Raw genomic sequence first — 20789 nt, forward strand, 5'->3', positions numbered from 1 at the left:
CTTTTTTTTTTAAAAGACAGAGTCTCACTCTGCCGCCCAGGTTGAAGTACAGTAATGCAATCTTGGCTCACTGCAGCTTTGACCTCCTGGGCTCAAGCTCTGACCTGCTGCCTCAGCCTCCCAGGGAATAGCTGGGACTACAAGTATATGTCACCATGCCCAGCTAATGATTGCATTTTTTTTGTAGAGACAGGGTTTCACCATGTTGTCCAGGCTGGCCTTGAACTCCTGAGCTCAAGTGATCCATCCATGTTGGCCTCCCAAAGTTCTGTGATTACAGGCATGCGCCACCACACCCAACCTGCTGAATTCTTTTATTACCTCTAACAGATTTTTTGTGGATTCTTTAGGATTTCCTACATAATACAAAAATTAGCCGGGCGTGGTGGTATGTGCCTGTGGTCCCAACTAAAGAGGCTGAGGTGGGAGAATTATTTGAACCTGGAAGGAAGAGGTTGCACTGAGCCGAGATCATGCCACTGCACTCCAGCCTAGGCGACAGAATGAGACTCTGTCTCAAAAAAGGATTTCCTACATATAAAATCATGTCATTTGTAAATAAAGAGAGTTTCACTTTTCCCTTTCTATTCTGAGTTCCTTTTGTTTTTCTTGCCTAAACTGCACTTTTGAGCAACAAATGAGAGATAACATTCAACACGGCAATTTCAGCATGGTTTTCAAACTCTAGATAGGAATGTAGCCATAACACTTCTAAAATCTGTAGAAGACATTTCAGGAAGCACTTTAGTCTTTGTACCTAAAATACATGCACCATATAAACATTCCAGTGTCAACAGCACTTTAAATTTGCACAGCAATACATGAAAGAACAGACTTTACACTTCTTGTGCTCTGAATTATCTTTGCTATGTTTTAAAATACTTAAGAAATAGAAACAAATTTTAGAGACAGTTTTTACCTTTAGAATTTATTACATAAGCTATACACACAAAATGAAATCCTAGTTATAAAAGATGCATCTAGAAGAATAATTTATAATAAACCAACAAAAATGAGAATGTGTATCTCCAGAAATATAGACATATTTAAATGTCCTCAGTGACTGGCACTGCTTTATGCATTACATAAGACAGTATCTACTAATTAAGGTATCGAATTTACTGGGTTTTAGAAGGCTTTAAAAACAATATCCAGATAAATCAACAACAAAAATACAGCTCAACTTTGAACTGCATTAAAATCCAGAGTCTCTCATTTTAGATGACCATTCCTTATTCCTCTCAAAAGGTTTCCAACAGAAGCTATTTTACAAACTAATTATTAGAATGTCTTCTCCCCACTCTCCCCAAAAGCAAGTATGCATGGAAGTGCATGCGTTTAACCTTAAGAAATGTATTTTTGGTATCATTAATATAAAATTATAATATTTATATTTATAAAATTGCATATAAAAAGTATCAATAGAATATAACCTAAACACAATTTTAGAAAGATATCAACAGCTTGCAAATATAAAAGCTTTGTGCTATTAAAAGGTGTTTAACAAGGTAGTTATTAATACATTTATTGTGTATATAATTACAAAAGTAAACCAAGAAATATTTAAAATCTTTATTAACCCAAATTAGAATTATAAAAATGTTTGTCTCAAAAACAATAACTGTGATACTCAAGTACAGAATTGTGGTGCAGCCAGAAGTTGTTCAAGAGCCTCCCGCAAATCATGACTTGCACTCTGGCTTTTAAGTGAAGACAAGGGAATCTCAAGGCAGATGGCAGGAGGGCATTAAAGAAAACAAAGATGACAAAAAAGATGGGAAGGACACAATGGTTAAGTAAGTTTCTTGTCTGATACAATAAACTATTTTTAGGAAGGATAAAATTAAAAGTGCTTAATACCAACAAAATTTAACGCTGCTAATTACTCTTAAGTGCCATAAAACATTAGTTAACAAAATAACTTTATTAAGAGTTGGCCAAACTTCAACTATTATTACTATTACTACAGGATCTTGTTCTAGCCAAGTTCCAATATTTATCAGTTATCTTACACATGACATTTATCTTAATATGTACATAAATAGGAAAGTTTAAATACTTTTATTTTACTATTTTAATCTTTTCCTTAAAGATGCAGGGTTTCATACTACATCAATTAGGCAGACATGACAAAAATGACTTAAATAGGAACTGAATATAAAGAATACTCGATACCATGACATCATCATCTGGAACAACTGAAGTTTTCTACCTCTTGCTCCATTTTCTAGATAAAGGGGAGGAAGAGCAAACAGTAAGTTTCAATATGGAATAAGCTAAAGAAACATTTCATTACTGTTTTTTTTCAGTAAACAACCTTAAGAATATTAATATTCATGTATATATTTGATAGTGAAAATACACATTCAGTTCAATATTTAAGACTGCCACATAAACTGATTTTACCTATAGGACTTCATTATTTAAATAACTTTGAAATGAGTCTGGGGTGCATTCATCTTATGTTAAATTCAAATAGTATTAATCAAGGTACTGATGTAGTTAAAGAGTTTAGTATTTTACACTTTGTAGGTATCAATATTATATATATTATACTACATAGTATACTTTAGTAGGTATACTAAATACTATATATATACTAATGGGTATCATTTTTATATTCTGTAGTTACCAATAATATGCATAGGTAAGTAATATCTTTTTTTTTTTTTAAATTTAGCACTCTATCTGGTGAAATGATCTGTTATTAAAAATAATAAGGCCAGGCATGGTGGCTCCTGCCTGTTAACGCCAGCACTTTGGGAGGCTGAGGCGGGAGGACTGCTTGAAGCTAGGAATTTGGGACCATCCTAGCCAACATAGCAAAATCTCTATCTTTATAAGAAATTTAAAAATTAGCCCAGTGTGGTAGCGCTTGCCTATAATCTCAGCTACTTGGAAAGCTGAGGCAGGACTGCCTGAGCTCAGGAGTTCCAGGTTATAGTGAGCTATGTTCTTGCCACTGCACTCCAGCCTGGGTGACAGAGAAAGATCCTGTCTCAAAAATAAATAATGCTATAATTAACACTCTAATACCTACTATAAAGGAAGATTAAGTACACAAGTCTTTTTTTTTAAAGACAGAGTCTTACTCTGTTGTCCAGGCTGGAGTGCAGTGGCTTGATCTTGGCTCACTGCAACCTCTGCCTCCCAGGTTCAAGTGATTCTCATGCCTCAGCCACCCAAGTAGCTAGGACTATCGGTGCCCGCCACATCTGGCTAATTTTTGTTGTTTTAGTAGACGGGGTTTCACCATGTTGGCCAGGCTAGTCTTGAACTCTTGGGCTCAAGCAATCCACTCGCCTTGGCTTCCCAAAGTGCTGGGATTATAGGCATGAGCCACTGTGCCTGGCTGACAAGTCTTAAAAGAAGCTATTATTTTTCATTAATACACACACACAAAAAGGGTATTCATAATTTATGTTCCACTATTTATTAAAGACACAAACTATTGGCTGGGTGTAGTGGCTGATGTTTGTAATTCCAGTACTTTGGGAGGCTGAGGCGGGTGGATGGCTTGAGCTCAGGAGCTCAAGATCAGAGTGGGCGACACAGCAAAACCTCATCTCTACAAAAAACACAAAAATTAGCTGGGCATGATGGCAGGCGCCTGTGGTCCCAGCTACTTAGGAGGCTGAGGCAGGAGGATCGCTTGAACCCGGGAGGTGGAGGTTGCAGTGAGTTGAGATCACACCACTGCACTCCAGCCTGGGAGACAGAGACCCTATCTCTAAATAAATAAACAAATACACAAACTAAGTCCTAGACTGGAAAAATACTAAACTCACTTGCATTTAGAAATAATTCATAATCCACATATTAAAAATGATCTTTATGGAATGGGACATCAATTTTGGAAATAGAAAGATGGTCTTTAAATTCTTACAATCAGTTTCTTACGCAGATTAAATAAAGTCTCAACAATCCTACATAAGTGATATATTAATGTGACCATAAGAGCATTTGTAAAAAGTTTCCACTCAAAGAGTTTACCTGAATAAGTGATGTTTTATCATAGTCCTTGCGATGCTGATAAATACATTGGCTGATTACTGCATACAAATTTTCCAACTGAAATATGTTGTAGTTTCGACTTTTTTTAACAACAGTCTTCAAAAGATTCTAAAAGAAAATATGAGTGTCAATATGTGTGAGAGAGAAACTTCCTCAGACAAGATATTTAATTTAGAAGGTTTGGGGAATTATTAAAAGCCTGACAGAGCGCAGACCAAGTCATCTGATGACACAGGGCAGCCTCTGGCAGTGGCTCTGACATTTAAATGTACTTAAGTCTTATCTATAATCCTGGCCTTGACCTTGAGTAACTCCTATTCTAAAAACTAGAGCTGAGGGGATTGCCAATTCTAAGTCTAGCCATAAGCATCTACAAATTAAAAACTAACCTCAATTTAGATTAACAGGAGAAAAGCAAAGCTTTTTTGCAGGAGATTTTATGATAGTATAAGTACATTTTAACTAATTTTATTATGTGAAACTAAAAAAGATACTACATAAATGGTGAACTACCTCACCACTTCAGGGTTCTTATATAAAAAGGATTTTCCATCTGCTAAGTGTTTTCTTCTCATGACTAAAATGGTGGACTTACTGGATTTCTGTAATTCTTCAAGTCTGGTCCTACCAGAATATGCTGCCATTACCTCATAATTAACAAAAACACACCATTATAGTTAAGTAACAACTAACTAAAATGGCTACAGGTAATGGTCATAAAAACAATGTATGGGACCAATAATTTAGATCAGCATGTTAAAAACTGCAATTTAATACATTAAATAGTCACCTCCAACTACATATTTTATGCAAATTATTCTATACCAAGTATATCTTCTGATAAAAGGCCATTATTTATTGCATGCCTAGTGGATATACTGTACTATTACATAGTCCATTTTGATGGGTTATATTACCAGAAAAAGTAAAAATTGAAATAGTCTCAGTAATGAATTGACTATGAATGACATACATGTATACTGAGCAGAACAAAGCTGTAAAATTTATAACAATTAAGTAGAATAATAATTGCTACTCTTAACCCCAAACAACATAACATAGTGAACTTACACACAAGTTCCTGTTTCAGCACTAGGAATACCATTTTACTGTCATGAGATTTATATGGACTTTCAGTTCCACACATACTTTTTAATAGTTTTTCAGAAAGACTGCAGGTTTTTTAGAGAAACTACTCCAGGAATATTGCTGCTTCCTTCTCTAAGAAGTGTAGACATTGAGTTCTTATTAGCTCTGCTACATTCAAGAGAAAGGCTTTCCTAAGTTCATTAGTACTAACAGGTTCACTTTGTACTTAAACAGGGCAGATTTCCCTCTAAAATGCCAAAACTCTTATCTGTATTACAAATAATGTATCTTTGATAAATGTATAATGTTCTCAGACTTGAAATGTGGCCAAAATAAAACAGGTAAATTGGAATTGAGATGCAGAATGTTTTTACTTTTGAAGGAAAAGGGCAAGAAATCAATCTTATTTCAAATATGTTAAGGCAACTGTAACACATCCAAGTTGTTGGTTGAGGAGATAAGGCTGCTGTTTAGGTGTGTCAGGGTGTGGAGATCCAGATGTAGGATCACCGTTACAGAGGTGATGGCTATTCCAAAAGTAAAGAGTAACAGAGCAAATGATCAGAAAAACCCTGAGACGCTTACAAAAGTAGTTAAAGGCAAGGATGATTTAAGGACACAATAGTTAAGGAAGAAGAGTTATCTATAGTGTCAACTGTTACAGATATGGCAAGAAGAGTTCAGTTTAACAAAGGCAAGTATTATTAGCTATTAGGAGGTCATTTTATTACAGTGCTTAGGTTGAAAATTGAATTTAGGGGAATAGGCAGGGGAAAAGAATGAGCAACAGGTAACATGGCAGCTATAAGAATCACTTAGCTATTTTATTTTCCCTTTGATTCCTACCACGGATCCTTGGATATAATTCTTAATTTTGGGCCAGCCATGGTGGCTCATGCCTATAATCCTAGCACTTTGGGAGGCTGAGGCGGGAGGATTACTTGAGCTCAGGAGTTCAAGACCAAACTGGGCAACATAGTGAGACTTTGTCTATTTTTTTTTTTTTTTTTTTTTTTGAGACGGAGTCTCGCTCTGTCGCCCAGACTGGAGTGCAGTGGCCGGATCTCAGCTCACTGCAAGCTCCGCCTCCCGGGTTTACGCTATTCTCCTGCCTCAGCCTCCCGAGTAGCTGGGACTACAGGCGCCAGCCACCTCGCCCGGCTAGTTTTTTGTATTTTTTAGTAGAGACGGGGTTTCACCGTGTTAGCCAGGATGGTCTCGATCTCCTGACCTCGTGATCCGCCCGTCTCGGCCTCCCAAAGTGCTAGGATTACAGGCTTGAGCCACCGCGCCCGGCCTGTCTATTTTTTTTTTAAAAGAAATAAAAATCTGTTTTATATTAAAAAATAATAGTAATAATTCTTTTCTTTTTTAGATAGAGTTTTGCTCTTGTCACCCAGGCTGGAGTGCAGTGGCACGATCTTGGCTCACTGCAACCTCCGCCTCCGGTTTCAAGTGATTCTCCTGCCTCAGCCTCCCCAGTAGCTGGGAATACAGGTGCCCACCACCACACTCAACTAATTTTTAATTTTATTTTATCTATTATTTATTTGTTCATTTTGAGACAGAGTCTCACTCTGTCACCCACGCTGGAGTGCAGTGGTGCAATCTCGGCTCACTGCAAGCTCCACCTCCTGGGTTCACGCCATTCTCCTGCCTCAGCCTCCCAAGTAGCTGGGACTACAGGTGCCTGCCACCATGCCCAGCTAATTTTGTTTTTGTACTTTTAGTAGAGATGGGGTTTCACCGTGTTAGCCAGGATAGTCTCGATCTCCTGACCTTGTGATCTGCCTGCCTCAGCCTCCCAAAGTGCTGGGATTGCAGGCATGAGTCACTGCACCCAGCCTAATTTTTTATTTTTAGTAAAAACAGGGTTTTGCACTGTTGGCCAGGCTGGTCTCAAACTCCTGACCTCAGGTGATCTGCCCACCTCGGCCTCCCAAAATGCTGGGGTTACAGGTGTGAGCCACTGCGCCTGACCTATTCTTAATTTGGAACAGGGGAAGGAGAAGAACAGTAAAGGGAAGTTTGGAGGAAAAAACGTTTTACTTTTTCATGTAAATCCCATGTAGCCAGAATGCTACTAGTCACAAGCCAGTGTTTGGGGATTACTAATCTGCAGAGTAAAAGCATTATGATTTCAATTTACATACTTTTAATCGCTCATGATCCACAACAAGTGAGGGTGTTGGCTGAGAAAGAATTGCCAAAGCCTTTTCAACACTGATGAGCTGCTGCTGTTCTACCTGGGAACGTCTAGCTCGAGTCATTCGCAGAACACACATTTCTAGAATGAAAAATCAAATAATTATTATTTGGTCCATAGATATGATGCCTAAAATAATAGTAATAGGCAGATTAAACAGGGCATGTTTACTAAGGACATAAACAGCAATTCTGGCTTATTAACTCATTCTGTTGTAAGATTGAGATACCGCCACTCATACACTCAAAAATTAAGGACAGTTTGAGACATAGGTTTCATACTGAGTATTTCAAGGGGATTCTCAACAGGTTAGAATGTCTTCTACTTGGGCACAAGACACACAGAACTGAAAAGCTAGAAGGGACCTCAATAATCTAGAACAGGGGTTGTAAAATGCCATCCATGGTCAAAATCTGGCCTATCACTGTAAATTAAGTTTTATTAGAACACAGCCTGCCTGTAATTCCAGCACTTTGGGAGGCTGAGGCAGGTGAATCCCTTGAGTCCAGGAGTTCAAGACCAGCCTGGGCAACATGGAAAAACCCCGTCTCTTTAAAAAAATAAAAATAGCTGCGCATGGTGGTACATGCCTATAGTCCCAGCTGCTTGGGCGGCTGAGGTTGGAGGATTGTTTGAGCCCAAGAGGCAGAAGTTGCAGTGAGCAGAGATCATGCCACTGAAATCCAGCCTGGATGACAGAGGAAGACTCTGTCTCAAAACAAACAAACAAACTCAGCCACATCAATTTTATCTACTGTCAATGTAGTTTTCCCAGCAGGGTTGAGTAGTTGTCACAGAGACCAAGATTGTATGGGCCCCTGTGTAGGCTAAAGTATTTAACTATCTGGTATTTGGTTCTTTAAATAAGAAGTCTGCTGATCTATGACTTAGAACAATACACTCAACGATAAATGAGAAAAATAAGGCCAGAAGAGAGGAAGAGACTTTTCTTTTCTTTTCTTTTTTTTTTTTTTTTTTTGGAGATGCAGTCTTTTTGTCGCCCAGGTTGGAGTGCAGTGGCATGATCTCGGCTCACTGCAACCTCTGCCTCCGCCTCCTGGGTTCAAGCAATTCTCCTGCCTCAGCCTCTGGTGCAGCTGGAACTACAGGCGTGTACTACCACGCCCAGCTAATTTTTGTATTTTTAGTAGAGACGGGGTTTCACCACATTGGCCAGGCTGGTCTCGAACTCCTGACCTCGTGATCCACCCACCTCAGCCTCTCAAAGGGCTGGGATTACAGGTCTGAGCTACCATGCCTGGCTGTGAAAAGACTTTTCTAAGGATATACATCTAATTGTTGTGAGAGCCAGGATAAGAACCCAGATTTCTTGATATCTAAGCAAGTACCTGTACCGCTAAATAGTATTCTTGTTAAAAAGAAAACGATACAAGAAAAATAAAACAAATCTGATTCAAACCAAAACATATTATACAGCCAGAAGATTAACATTTAAAATATTCACACTAGAAAGTATAGCCTAGACTACTATTGCTAATTACTCAAATACACTTAGAACTCATGTCAAAGAAGCCCTTGCAAAAGGCTTGCATTCAGTGTGTCAGCCACTGGAAAAAAAAAAAAAAAAAAAAAGTCCATTAACTTAGTCAATGCTTATTTTTGACCAAAATAAATTTCTGGCCCCATTATCCACAATTTTGCTTTGTATGATTAAATAATGTTTGGCTTTTCTAAAATCCAAACAAACCTACTATCAAGGGTTCCAGAAGATTCAAATGAGGACAATTATAAATAGAAAATTTGCGGAGCAGGGTCCGTGGAATAAATATAAAAAATCTTGAACTTAACCTACAATAAGGGACAGAAAAATGATCAGGGTGGGTAAGAGTTGTTCATGCCACTCAGCAAGAATCATAGCAGACTCTTATTTTGCTTAAAAATGAAAGGGTATCATATGCTTTAGTTTGTTACATTTAATCTTCAAAATATCTCATTACCAAGCAACTGTCTATCTGCCCCAGTTTTGCAGATGAGCAAACAGACTAACAAGTTAAGTATCTTGCCAAAGATCACAAGCTACTAAGTAGTGAATTGGAGGCTCAAATCTAGGTCTGTTTGATGCCACAGCTTGTAACTATCCTTACTAGCTCAATAGTAAACATACTGCTATTGTTTTCTAATTAACTAACATCTGCGCTCTGAAAGGCAAGCAAAAAGCAATAAACTAGGATGCAATTCGTTGTTTAGAAACTTTGAAATATCTTTTAAAATTAGTAAATTATTTTAATTGAAAAAGATGTACCTTTTCCTTCATTTTCATCAGAAATATGTATTATCTGAGAGCTAGAAGCATCTCCATTGCAAGCAGTCTTCTCTCTCCTTAATTCTGTACATGCTGTAGTCTTCCTAGAGTCTTCAAGCTCATTCTCGATATTACAAGTATTTGAATTATTTCTCAATTCCAGTTTGCTTTCAGAGGCATTTTGCTGCTTTTCGTTTTCTTCCACTGAAGACTCTCCTGTGTTTCCGGTCTCATTATGATCTACACTTGTGTCTTGAGTTTCCTCTGTATCACTCTCAATTTTGTGATCCATGGCATTCTGGCTATCATCCTTTGCCTGTGAAATCTTCCTTCGCTTTTTTATGGTGCCTAAGTACCATTTTGACTTTTTGCGAATTTTCCTCTTCAACTGAGCTTCAAGAAATTTAAAGAAAAATGATGAAAGAACATTCAACCATTTTCTAAAATTTGAAGAGTGAAAAACCCTGATATATGAAAGGATAGTGAGAAACCACAGTAGTTTTGTATGGTTAAAATACAGAAACAAGAAGAGAGCATACTGTGAGAAGGTGGAGGAAGTGGGTAAGGCCCAGATCATAAAATGGTAAAAATTATTTTATCTTGAATACTTTTAATCTTGAATAATTTTAAGGAGGGTACTGACATGATCTGTCTGATGAATATTTTGCAAACATTACTTTGGCAGCAGTATGAGAAATGGACTGGAAGAAGGGCCAAACTTGAAATAGGCTACACTTATTGAGTGAGCATTTATCATATACTAGAAACTATCTTACTACATTGCCTAGACTGGAGTGCAATGGCTATACACACAAGCACAGTCATGGCGCACTACAACCCCAAACTCCTGGGTTCAAGTGATCCTCCTACCTCAGCCACCTGAGTAGCTACAACTACAGGCGTATCCCACTGCATCAAGCATATACTAGGAATTCTAAGTCCCTTATGTACGCTTACTCATTAAAATTTCACTTTAACCCGGCCAGGTGTGGCGGCTCACGCCTGTAATCCCAGCACTTTGGGAGGCTGAGGCGGGCGGCTCACGAGGTCAGGAGATCAAGACCATCCTGGATAACACGGTGAAACCCCATCGCTACTAAAAATACAAAAAAATTTGCTGGGCATGGTAGCGGACGCCTGTAGTCCCAGCTACTCGCAGGAGAATGGTGTGAACCCGGGAGGCAGAGCTTGCAGCGAGTCGAGATCATGTCACTGCACTCCAGCCTGGGCAACAGAGCAAGACTTCGTCTCAAAAACAAAAACAAAAATTTCACTTTAACCCAATGAAGTTTGCTACCATTATCATCGTCAGTTTACAGATGAAGAAACTAAGGTACAGAGAGGTTAAATATTCTGTCTAGACTAGATGCAATATAACCATACAGCAGAAGTCCTGGAAAGAAGTGGTAAAACTTTTAGGTAGTAGAAATGACAAAGGACAATTAAAGATTACCTTTCTCCCCAGTGGTTTTTTTCTTTTACTTCTTTCTTTCTTTGAGACAGGGTCTTGCTCTGTCACCCAGGCTGGAGTGCTGTGGCATAATCAATAGCTCACTGCAGCCTTGAACTCCTGGGCTTAAGCAATCATCCTGCCTCAGTCTCCCAAGAAGGTAGGGCTACAAATGTGTGCCACCATGCCTGGCTAGTGTTTTGTTTGGTTTTATAGAGATGGGGTCTTGCTCTGTTGCCCAGGCTGGTCTTAAACTCCAGGCCTCAAGCAATCCTACCACCTTGGCCTCCCAAAGTGCTGGGATTGCAGACACAAGCCACAGTGCCTGGCCTCTGTCCAGTGTTTTTTCTTAATGGTGTCTGGGAGCTTGTCTGCTGCCTCTTGGTTGTCAGAAGCTGCTTCTCTTGTTATCTTGATTTCTCTCTCTTTTTTTTTTTTTGAGATGGAGTCTCACTCTGTCCCCCAGGCTGGAGTGCTGTGGCGCAATCTCGGCTCCCAGCTCTGGGGTTCACGCCATTCTTCTGCCTCAGCCTCCCAAGTGCTGTACTATAGGTGCCCACCACCATGCCTGGCTAATTTTTTGTATTTTTAGTAGTGATGGGGTTTCACCGTGTTAGCCAGGATGGTCTCGATCACCTGACCTCGTGATCCGCCCACCTTGGCCTCCCAAACTGCTGGGATTACAGGCGTGAGCCACCGTGCCTGGCCCTATCTTGATATTTTTAAAGCCAAACCTTTCTAAAATTATCAAACTATCTTTTGCTGGCATTAAATTCCTTCTACTTTGTCATATAATAACTTCATTTTTTCTAGAATTGTATTAGAATCTAGAATTGTATTAGAATACATTTTTCTAGAAATGTATTAGTATGCCTTTCTTATAGCAATCTTGCATCTGGATAAAAGCTGCATTTTCAATACCAGACAAAAGGTATTTCACAAAAAGTACAAAGTTTTTGCATCTGCTAGTGTAGCTGCAACAACAGCTTCACAAATTTCCTTCTTTTCTTTATTTTTTGAGACAGTCTTGCTCTATTGCCCAGGCTGGAAGGCAGTGGCATGATCTCAGCTCACTGCAACCTCTGCCCCGCCGGGTTCAAGCAATTCTCTTGCCTTAGTCCCCTGAGGAGCTGAGATTCCAGGAGGAGCTGGGATTACAACAGGTGCGCACGACCATGCCCAGCTAGTTGTTGTATTTTTAGTAGAGACGGGGTTTCACCATGTTGGTCAGGCTGGTCTTGAGCTCCTGACCTCAGGCGATCTGCCCACCTTGACCTCCCAAAGTGCTGGGATTACACGTGTGAGCCACTGTGCCCAGTATTCTTTTCTTTCTTTTGAGACAAGGGTCTCGCTTCGTTAGCCAGGCTGCAGTGCAGTGATGCAATCTGGCTCACTGCAAACTCCACCTCCTGGGTTCAAGTGATTCTTGTGCCTCAGCCTCCCCAGTGGCTGGGATTACAGGCACTCTCTACCACACCTGGCTAATTTTTTTAATTTGTAGTAGAGACGGGGTTTCACCATGTTGACCAGGCTTGTCTCAAATTCTTGACCTCAAGTGATCCACCCGCCTCAGCCTCCCAAAGTGCTGGGTTTACAGGCGTGAGCCACCACGCCTGGCTCTTTATTATTATTATTGTTTTCAATGGTCCTTACACACTGGATTCATTTGTCTTGAAAGGGCAGGATACTACAGCTGCAGACCTCAATCTATGGCACGTATCAAGCAATTCAACTTTATCTTAGAAGGTTATGACTTTCTCTGCTTCTTGGGAGCACTTCCAGCATTACTAGTGGCACCTCCTATGTGTCCTGTGGTGTTACTCAAGGTTTTCTGTACTATGCTAAACACAATAAAAAATAAAAAATACTTGAGAACTGCAAATCACTTTCTACTGCAATAAGCAATTTACTGGAGAGGTCAACTGCTCACCGCATCACACATCGTTTTAAGCAGACATTCACGAAACTTGAGCTCACCACAACACCAACAGGAGGTGGCTCCGAAATTATGGTAGTACAGTTATGTACTACAGTTAATTTTATGCAGTTGTGATTTATTTATTTCTTATTTTTTTGAGACGGAGTCTCGCTGTGTTGCTCAGGCAGGAGTGCAGTGGCGCGATCTCGGCTCACTGCAAGCTCCACCTCCCGGGTTCACGCCATTCTCCTGCCTCAGCCTCCCAAGTAGCTGGGACTACAGGCGCCCGCCACCATGCCCGGCTAATTTTTTGGATTTTTAGTAGAGATGGGGTTTCACTGTGTTAGCCAGGATGGTCTTGATCTCCTGACCTCGTGATCTGCCTGCCTTGGCCTCCCAAAGTGCTGGGATTACAGGCGTGAGCCACTGCCCCCGACCTAGTTGTCATTTAATACTGAATCTTTATATTTGTTTACATTTCTCTTGACCGCAAATGGTGCTATGTACGATCTGTGTGTGTGTGTTAAGTTTTGATAAATCTTAACTTTTTAAAATAGACTTGTGTATATTTTATAGTGGTAAGTGATAAAATAGACTACTGTCTATACATATTGTATGCATCTGTGACATACCTAATTTTTTCACTATTTCTAGGCTATGCAATTCAATCTGCAAGTTTTTTCAAACTGTTGCAAAGTCCAAAAAAATTTCCAAGATATTTATTGAAAAAAATCCACACATATGTGGACCTGTGCACCTCAAACTCGTTATTATTCAAGGGTCAATTGTACTCAGAACATAAACATCAAATGAATATCCACAAACAGAAGAAACTCACATAATCGGCACCCAGATTGAGAAACAGAATATATACTAACATTCCAAATCACCCTTATTCTAATTCTAGTCATAATATCCTAAAAGGTAAACAATATCCTGATTTATAACAGCATGGATTAGTTTTGCCCATTTTTGACTTCATACATAAAAATTTTAAATATATATTTTAAAATTTATGTCACATGTGAATATATCTAGGATTCACTCAACATTGGGAGGTTCATCTATGCTGTTGTATGTAGTTGACGTTTAAGGATTCTCATTGTATAATAATTCATATCTTTCCATTCTACTGGTAATGGGCATTTGAGCTACTCCCAGTGTTGAACCATGACTTTTAATGGCAAAACTGCAACCACTTTTGTACCAATCTAATATTATGAATATTGCTTCTTTGAATATTCTTGTACATGTTTTTTGGTGGATACAAAATATGTAATCCTATTGGGTAATCTATCAAACGATTGTTTTAAGGGAGCCAATTTCCATGTCATTAATTTCCACACATATATATTCTTGCTTAAAGTTGATTTGACTGTCAGCATTCTGGTACTGAAGGCCTCTTGCTAATTTTCTTCTCTTATCTTTCCTTTCCTAGCTGCCTCCTCCCATTTCTTCAAAAGAAGGGTTTACTCTTTCTCTATCTCAAATCAATTACCTGAGGATGGACAAACTTGCAATAGAAGGTTCTAACCCCAGCAAACACTGCTAACCCTAACCTTAACACGCACACAGAGATCTAAAAAGGTAGTGAGGAATGGCCGGACGCGGTGGCTCACGCCTGTAATCCAAGCACTTTGGGAGGCTGAGGCAGGCAGATCATGGGATCAGGAGATCGAGACCATCCTGGCTAACAGGGTGAAAACCCATCTAAAAAAAAAAAATTAGCCAGGCTTAGTGGCAGGCACCTATAGTCGCAGCTACTTGGGAGGCTGAGGCAGGAGAATGGCATGAACCTGGGACGCAGCGGTTGCAGTGAGCCGAGATTGCGCCACCGCACTCCAGCCTGAGTGACAGAGCGAGACTGTCTCAAAAAAAAAAAAAAAGTAGGGCCGGGCGCGGTGGCTTAAGCCTGTAATCCCAGCACTTTGGGAGGCCGAGACGGGTGGATCACGAGGTCAGGAGATCGAGACCATCCTGGCTAACACGGTGAAACCCCGTCTCTACTAAAAAAAAAAAATACAAAAAAAAAAAAAACTAGCCGGGCGAAGTGGCGGGCGCCTGTGGTCCCAGCTACTCGGGAGGCTGAGGCAGGAGAATGGCGTAAACCCGGGAGGCGGAGCTTGCAGTAAGCTGAGATCCGGCCACTGCACTCCAGCCTGGGCGACAGAGCCAGACTCAGTCTCAAAAAAAAAAAAAAAAAAAAAAAAAAAGTAGTGAGGAATTACAGTGCCAAAATCTGGGAAAACAAATGAATAACAGAGGCTAAGAAGCTGAGCAGAGTCTGACAATGGGGCTTAAAGAACAAAAATTGGAATTAAAAGTCTGCCAAGGAAGGCAGGCCTCAGAAAACCCTACAGGCTTTGAATTGGTAATCTCTGGAGTTACCTCTTAAGAATAACGGGGGAGTAGGAAATAGACCAGAATTTACAGACATCAGTTTCAAATCCAGTCAGTCCACAATTAGATGGTGGCTTTTGGCTTGCAAGTGGTACATTATAAACTTGGATTTATTTCAAGAATGCAAAGTTGTCTTAATAGTAAGAAAATCAATGTAATTCATTGCTTTAACACAAATAAAGGAAAATAAAGGAGAAAGTGAATGGCATTAGTAAAGAATAAAGTTATAATTTCATAAATGAAAACTACTCGAGTACTTACCAGGAGTGCTGCAAGCCATGGGAGTACTTGGTGTCTTTAGCTTTTCATTCTGCTCTGGGTCTGATCTTTTGTCACCAGCAAGAGTGGAATTTTGCTTTGGCATCACATGGTAGTAAGACGGGGCATATTTGGAGGAGCTACAACCTTATAAACAGATATGTGGGATGTCAAAAGGATTTCCAGATTTCAAAATTACATGAAGGATTAACTAAAAGTACAAAATACATCTGAAGCATCCTTTTCAGATGCTTCTGAAATTCATATATTCTGAAATTCATTCATAATATTAGGTTGGTACAAATCAACCAAATCACTTTCCTACCTCTTTTCTTTCTAGATTCCTGAATTTCTTCACAGAGCTGCTCAAAGTCTTCATCAAGTTCTTCTTTAATTATGGCATAGGCAGTATCTCTTAAAGCACAGGCTCTATGCCTAATAAGACGATCTATGAAGTGAATAAAAATTATAATTTTTAATTTCCCCCTTTCAATAATATAACAAAAATAAACTCAGCATATTGGTCTAAGATAGTAGTAGCTCTTACAATTCCTTTTTGTCCTATTCTGTTTCTGGTGCTAATCTAATGTTCTGGACATCTGATTCAATACGGCAGACTAAACCCAAACAATTTTACTCTCTGTCCTGTTTAAATCCCTTTGAAATATCAGAAAAAAAAAAAATCAATAGCAAGAAATCAAACAATAACAAAAATTAAAAGAGAAGGCTATCAGTGTTATTAGTGAACAAGGAATGTGAAAGAATTTTGCAAGAGGTATATAGAGGTTGTTATTGTATTGACAAAGAAACTAGACAAAGACAATGAAAAAACAACCCTCCACAGGAGACACTGGGAAAATCCTAAGCTCAGAGTATGAATACTACAAACTGCAATATGATTTGAGGCAGAAGACGGAATAAGTGAATGCAGGATTGCTTGAGCCACATCAGTACTCCTCAAAGGACAAGAGTCTGCAAAATTCACTCCCAGGTTATACAGTATATTACACGCAGAATGTTGAAGTGGGCTTTCTAAAATGGCATTTGGGCCTGAAGAAAGTCAGGGCAAGGTCTAAGTAGTGATTCCTGAACCCAGCAGCATCAGTGTCACAGGGAAACTCATTGGAAATGCAAATTCTCAGGGCCCACACCTACAGAATCAGAAACCCTAGAGATGGGGTCCAGTGATCTGTATTTTATGAAGTCCTTTAGGAGACTGTGATGTCCACTAACATTTGACACCACTAGCCTGAAGTAATTTTAGACTGCCACTATAGACAGAAAGGGAGCAGCAGCAGCAGCATGACTGCAATGCAACAGTGAAAGCCCTCTGCCTCCAGGGTACCTCTTTCCTTCTTCCTACATACAATGGAGTGTTCTCATCTTGTTAGTCTGTTTCCCACTGGTTAACTCCAGAACTCTGAACTACAGGGATATGCCTAGGGAAGGTGAGCTAGAGGACTGGGAGGGAAAGAATAGTAAGCTTTTCAATTGTTGAAAACATTTTCAGTAGTTTCCTATACTAATCAATCTATCTAACAAGAACCACCAATTTAAAAACAGAAAGCCAATGTACTGGAGGGGAAATTAATACAGAAAACAACTATTTTTAAAATGTATTTTTTTATCCACTGGTGAGTTAAAGAACTCTGCATCCGTAAGAACAGGAAGCGATCAAAAAATTAAATAAGCACCCAAGAAAGAACATTTCTTGGAAATGGACAAGCTGCAGAACAAACACATCATTAAAAATCCTTTATACATTTTCTTTTTAAAAATTTGTAAAAATTTATGGGGTGCAAGTGTAATTCTGTTACAGGCACAGACTACACATGAAGTCAGGGCTTTGGGGGTATCCACCACCCAAATAACATACATTGCACCCATTAAATTTTATATTAATAGAGGGGATAGGTGAGAGCAGAAGGGGTATATGCATAGAAAAAGTTCTGGAAAGATATCCTCAAACAGTGTCTGCCTTTGGAGAAAGGAAATGGAGGACTGGATTTTTAAAAATATTACTATTAGTAAGTCCTATATTATATTGCTTTTGTAATAAAAAGTATAATGGTCTTAACTAATAGAATATTTTAAAAACCATTTCATTACAGAGTGCCTACTTTTCCACTTTGAGGAAAAGCACTGATATACAAAATATACAAGCCATTTTGTGTCTCATTAGAGGAGCTATCATGTAATTGTTAATAAACAGGGATTTGGGAATGAAAGAAACCTGCATTCAAATTCTCACTCTGCCCCTTCCTGGAAGTGTGACCTTGAGCAATGTTTTTCACCTTTCTACACTTCATTTTTACCATTTGTAAAATGGGGATAAGGTTGTTGTAAGAATTAAATAGTATTTTGATTATGTTTATAATATAGCACCTGACATAAAAATCAACCCTAAGTATTAACGGCCCCCCAACTCCACCCCCTGAAAAAAAATTCACTAATGCTCACCTCCAGGATCTCTATCTGGATTGTATTCTAAGGCATTACTACAGATTAGATCAATATCTCTCAAATAGTCTTTCACAGTCAGATACTTGTGTAGATCAATTTTACTGATTACAGATGAAAGGTCCATTGGTTGCTTTATTACAGTGACATAATCAGGAACCTAAAATTCAAGCAAATGATCAAATCACAAAATTAACTCTAAACATAACATGTGAGTCAAGTTTCTCTGCTAGGCAATATAGGAGATAGAGAATAAATACGTAAGAGATTATGATAATTTAACATAAAACCTTTGACTTGATCTAAGACTGTTTTTGTTTTGTATTTGTTTCTTATCCTTGGGCAGCTGTATTCTCCAGTAACAGCCTATATTCTTTCCTCATCCAATTGCCACCCATCCTTCAGGGCAACTTAAGACCTGGCTCTCCAGGTCTCTTCCAATTGTGCAGGTCATAATATCATGCCTGTTATCCCCAGCACTTTGGGAGGCTGAGACAGGAAGATTGCTTGAGGCCAAGAGTTTGAGACTAGGCTGGGCAACATAGCAAGACCCTATCTCTACAAGGTTGCAGTGAAAGATGATTGTGTCACTGCACTCCAGCCTGGGCAACAGAGTGAGGCCCCAACCCTTACTACAAAAACAAAACAAAACAAAACAAAAAACCAAAAAAACAAAAACAAAAACAAAAAAACAAAAAAAAACACCACACAACAAAAAAAGGGCCGGGAATGGTGGCTCATGCCTGTCATCCCAGCACTTTCAGAAGCCGAGGCAGGTGGATCACCTGAGGTCAGGAGTTTGAGACCAGCCTCGTCAATATGGAGAAACCCTGTCTCTACTAAAAATACAAAAATTAGCTGGGTGTGGTGGCACATGCCTGTAGTCCCAGCTACTTGGGAGGCTGAGGCAGGAGAATTGCTTGAACCTGGTAGGTGGAGGCTGCAATGAGCCGAGATCGCGCCATTGCACTCTGGCCTGGGCAACAGGAGCAAAACTGTGTCTCAAAAAAATAACAAACAAAATAAGACATTCTCAATTACTTCTGGAATGTTTAGGTTGGGGAGACAAAGTTAATTGTCTGCAGGAAAGGAAAATGTGTTACCCTGCTCTTAAAGTCTCCATGTGCTTAGGACGCTAATCCGGTACATGTTTCCAAATAGATAAAACTAGTTCAGAGTGTAGGCAGAACCACATAAACTCTTCAAATATCCTTTGATTGTGAAGCATTATAGCCTAGAATACACTTGATCCAAAGATTAAATTAATACCTCATCAGGGTCAACAGGCTTAGTAAACACTCGGAATCGTTTGTCAATAGCAAGCCTATGCGTAACATTTCTTAAGAAAATCCTCAGTTCTCTAAATGTATCTTCTTCTTGTTCTTCTAGTCGTTTCACTTCTTCTGCTGTCAGCGATCTTGGCTCAGGTGGTGGTGCTACTGGGAGTACCTCCAAAGCCTGCAAAACTTCACATGAATGGAAGAGTTTAGTTATTGCTCCTCCATAACACTGAGGGTTAACAAGTGATTTAGTGAAAACAGAGTCAGGATTTGAGGGATTATCTTCCTTACATATGCAAGGAATCCAAAGATTTGGAATATAAAAGTACTACCATAATCTCTAACCCTACATCCCCTCTAGAAATCATTAGCAACTTATAATTTGGAATGCTAATTCCTACAAGTCATTACCTCTGTTCCATTTTAAGATAATTTAAGAGGCGGCCAGGCACAGTGGCTCACACCTGTAATCCCATCACTTTGGGAGCCCAAGGTGGGAGGATTACGAGGTCAGGAGATCGAGACCATCCTGGCTGACATGGTGAAACCCCGTCTCTATTAAAAATACAAAAAATTAGCCGGGCATCGCGGCATGTGCCTGTAGTCCCAGCTACTCAGGAGGTTGAGGCCGGAGAATGGCATGAACCCGGGGGGCAGAGCTTGCAGTGAGCCAAGATCGTGCCACTGCACTCCAGCCTGGGTGACAGAGAGGGACTCCGTCTCAAAAACAAACAAACAAACAAACAAACACCCAGATAATTTAAGAGGTTATTAAACTTTGAAATTGCATTATTTCCAGGACAAAAATATTCTAACTATAAAAAAGCCTTCTTTACTAGTTTTGAACTAATGAAAATGTATAATATGTTTCAAATATAACAAAAGGTTATTTTGTTTAAATAGATATCCAATGAGTACTCAGGATTAAAAAAAGGATTATTAGAGTCCTGCCACAATGAGCTGACAAACTACTAAGGGAGTAAGAGGCCTAATTATATAATCGTAATGCCATATTAGTAGTATTTTAAAAGTATGATGGGTCATAAAGGCAGAAGTAATTCATTTTGCCCATATAAAATATAAGTTAGGAAAGGCTTCATAATAAAGAATAAATGAGGTATACTAAAAGGACAAGTATTTGGCCAGGCATGGTGGCATGAGCCTGTAGTCCTAGCTACTTGGGAGGCTGAGGTGGGAGGATGCTTGAGCCCAGGAGGTTGAGGCTGCAGTGAGCCTCGATCATGCCACTTCAATCCAGTGGGTGACACAGACCCTGTCTCAAAAAATAAAAATAAAAGAATAAGTAGTTCTTTAGACAGAGATGAGGGATAGAGATAGAAGCTTTACTAACAAGAGAGCAAGAATTAATAAAATAGTGAAAAGGTAAAATTATGTTACATATGGTTTAAAGATAGTGTTTTATAAGAAAAAATGTGGCGGTGGAGGGCTGA

General features: G+C 39.3%; 1 protein-coding gene across 1 annotated transcript in view; it reads right to left on the reverse strand.

The window, feature by feature from the left end:
• Positions 1-906: 906 nt before the first annotated feature.
• The window catches only part of ATAD2 (ATPase family, AAA domain containing 2), an 82291-nt gene continuing 62408 nt past the window's right edge, over positions 907-20789 (reverse strand). Inside the window, exons 21-28 of the mRNA XM_025393237.1 lie at positions 19328-19524; positions 18059-18218; positions 15924-16046; positions 15602-15745; positions 9573-9965; positions 7257-7390; positions 3994-4122; positions 907-2227 (exon numbers count right to left, since the gene is read on the reverse strand). Of these exons, the coding sequence (XP_025249022.1) occupies positions 2186-2227; positions 3994-4122; positions 7257-7390; positions 9573-9965; positions 15602-15745; positions 15924-16046; positions 18059-18218; positions 19328-19524 (1322 nt within the window). The 3' untranslated portion in view covers positions 907-2185. The remainder of the gene's footprint in view (positions 2228-3993; positions 4123-7256; positions 7391-9572; positions 9966-15601; positions 15746-15923; positions 16047-18058; positions 18219-19327; positions 19525-20789) is intronic.

Source organism: Theropithecus gelada, chromosome 8 (genome assembly GCF_003255815.1).
Source record: "Theropithecus gelada isolate Dixy chromosome 8, Tgel_1.0, whole genome shotgun sequence".
NCBI classification, from domain to species: domain Eukaryota; kingdom Metazoa; phylum Chordata; class Mammalia; order Primates; family Cercopithecidae; genus Theropithecus; species Theropithecus gelada.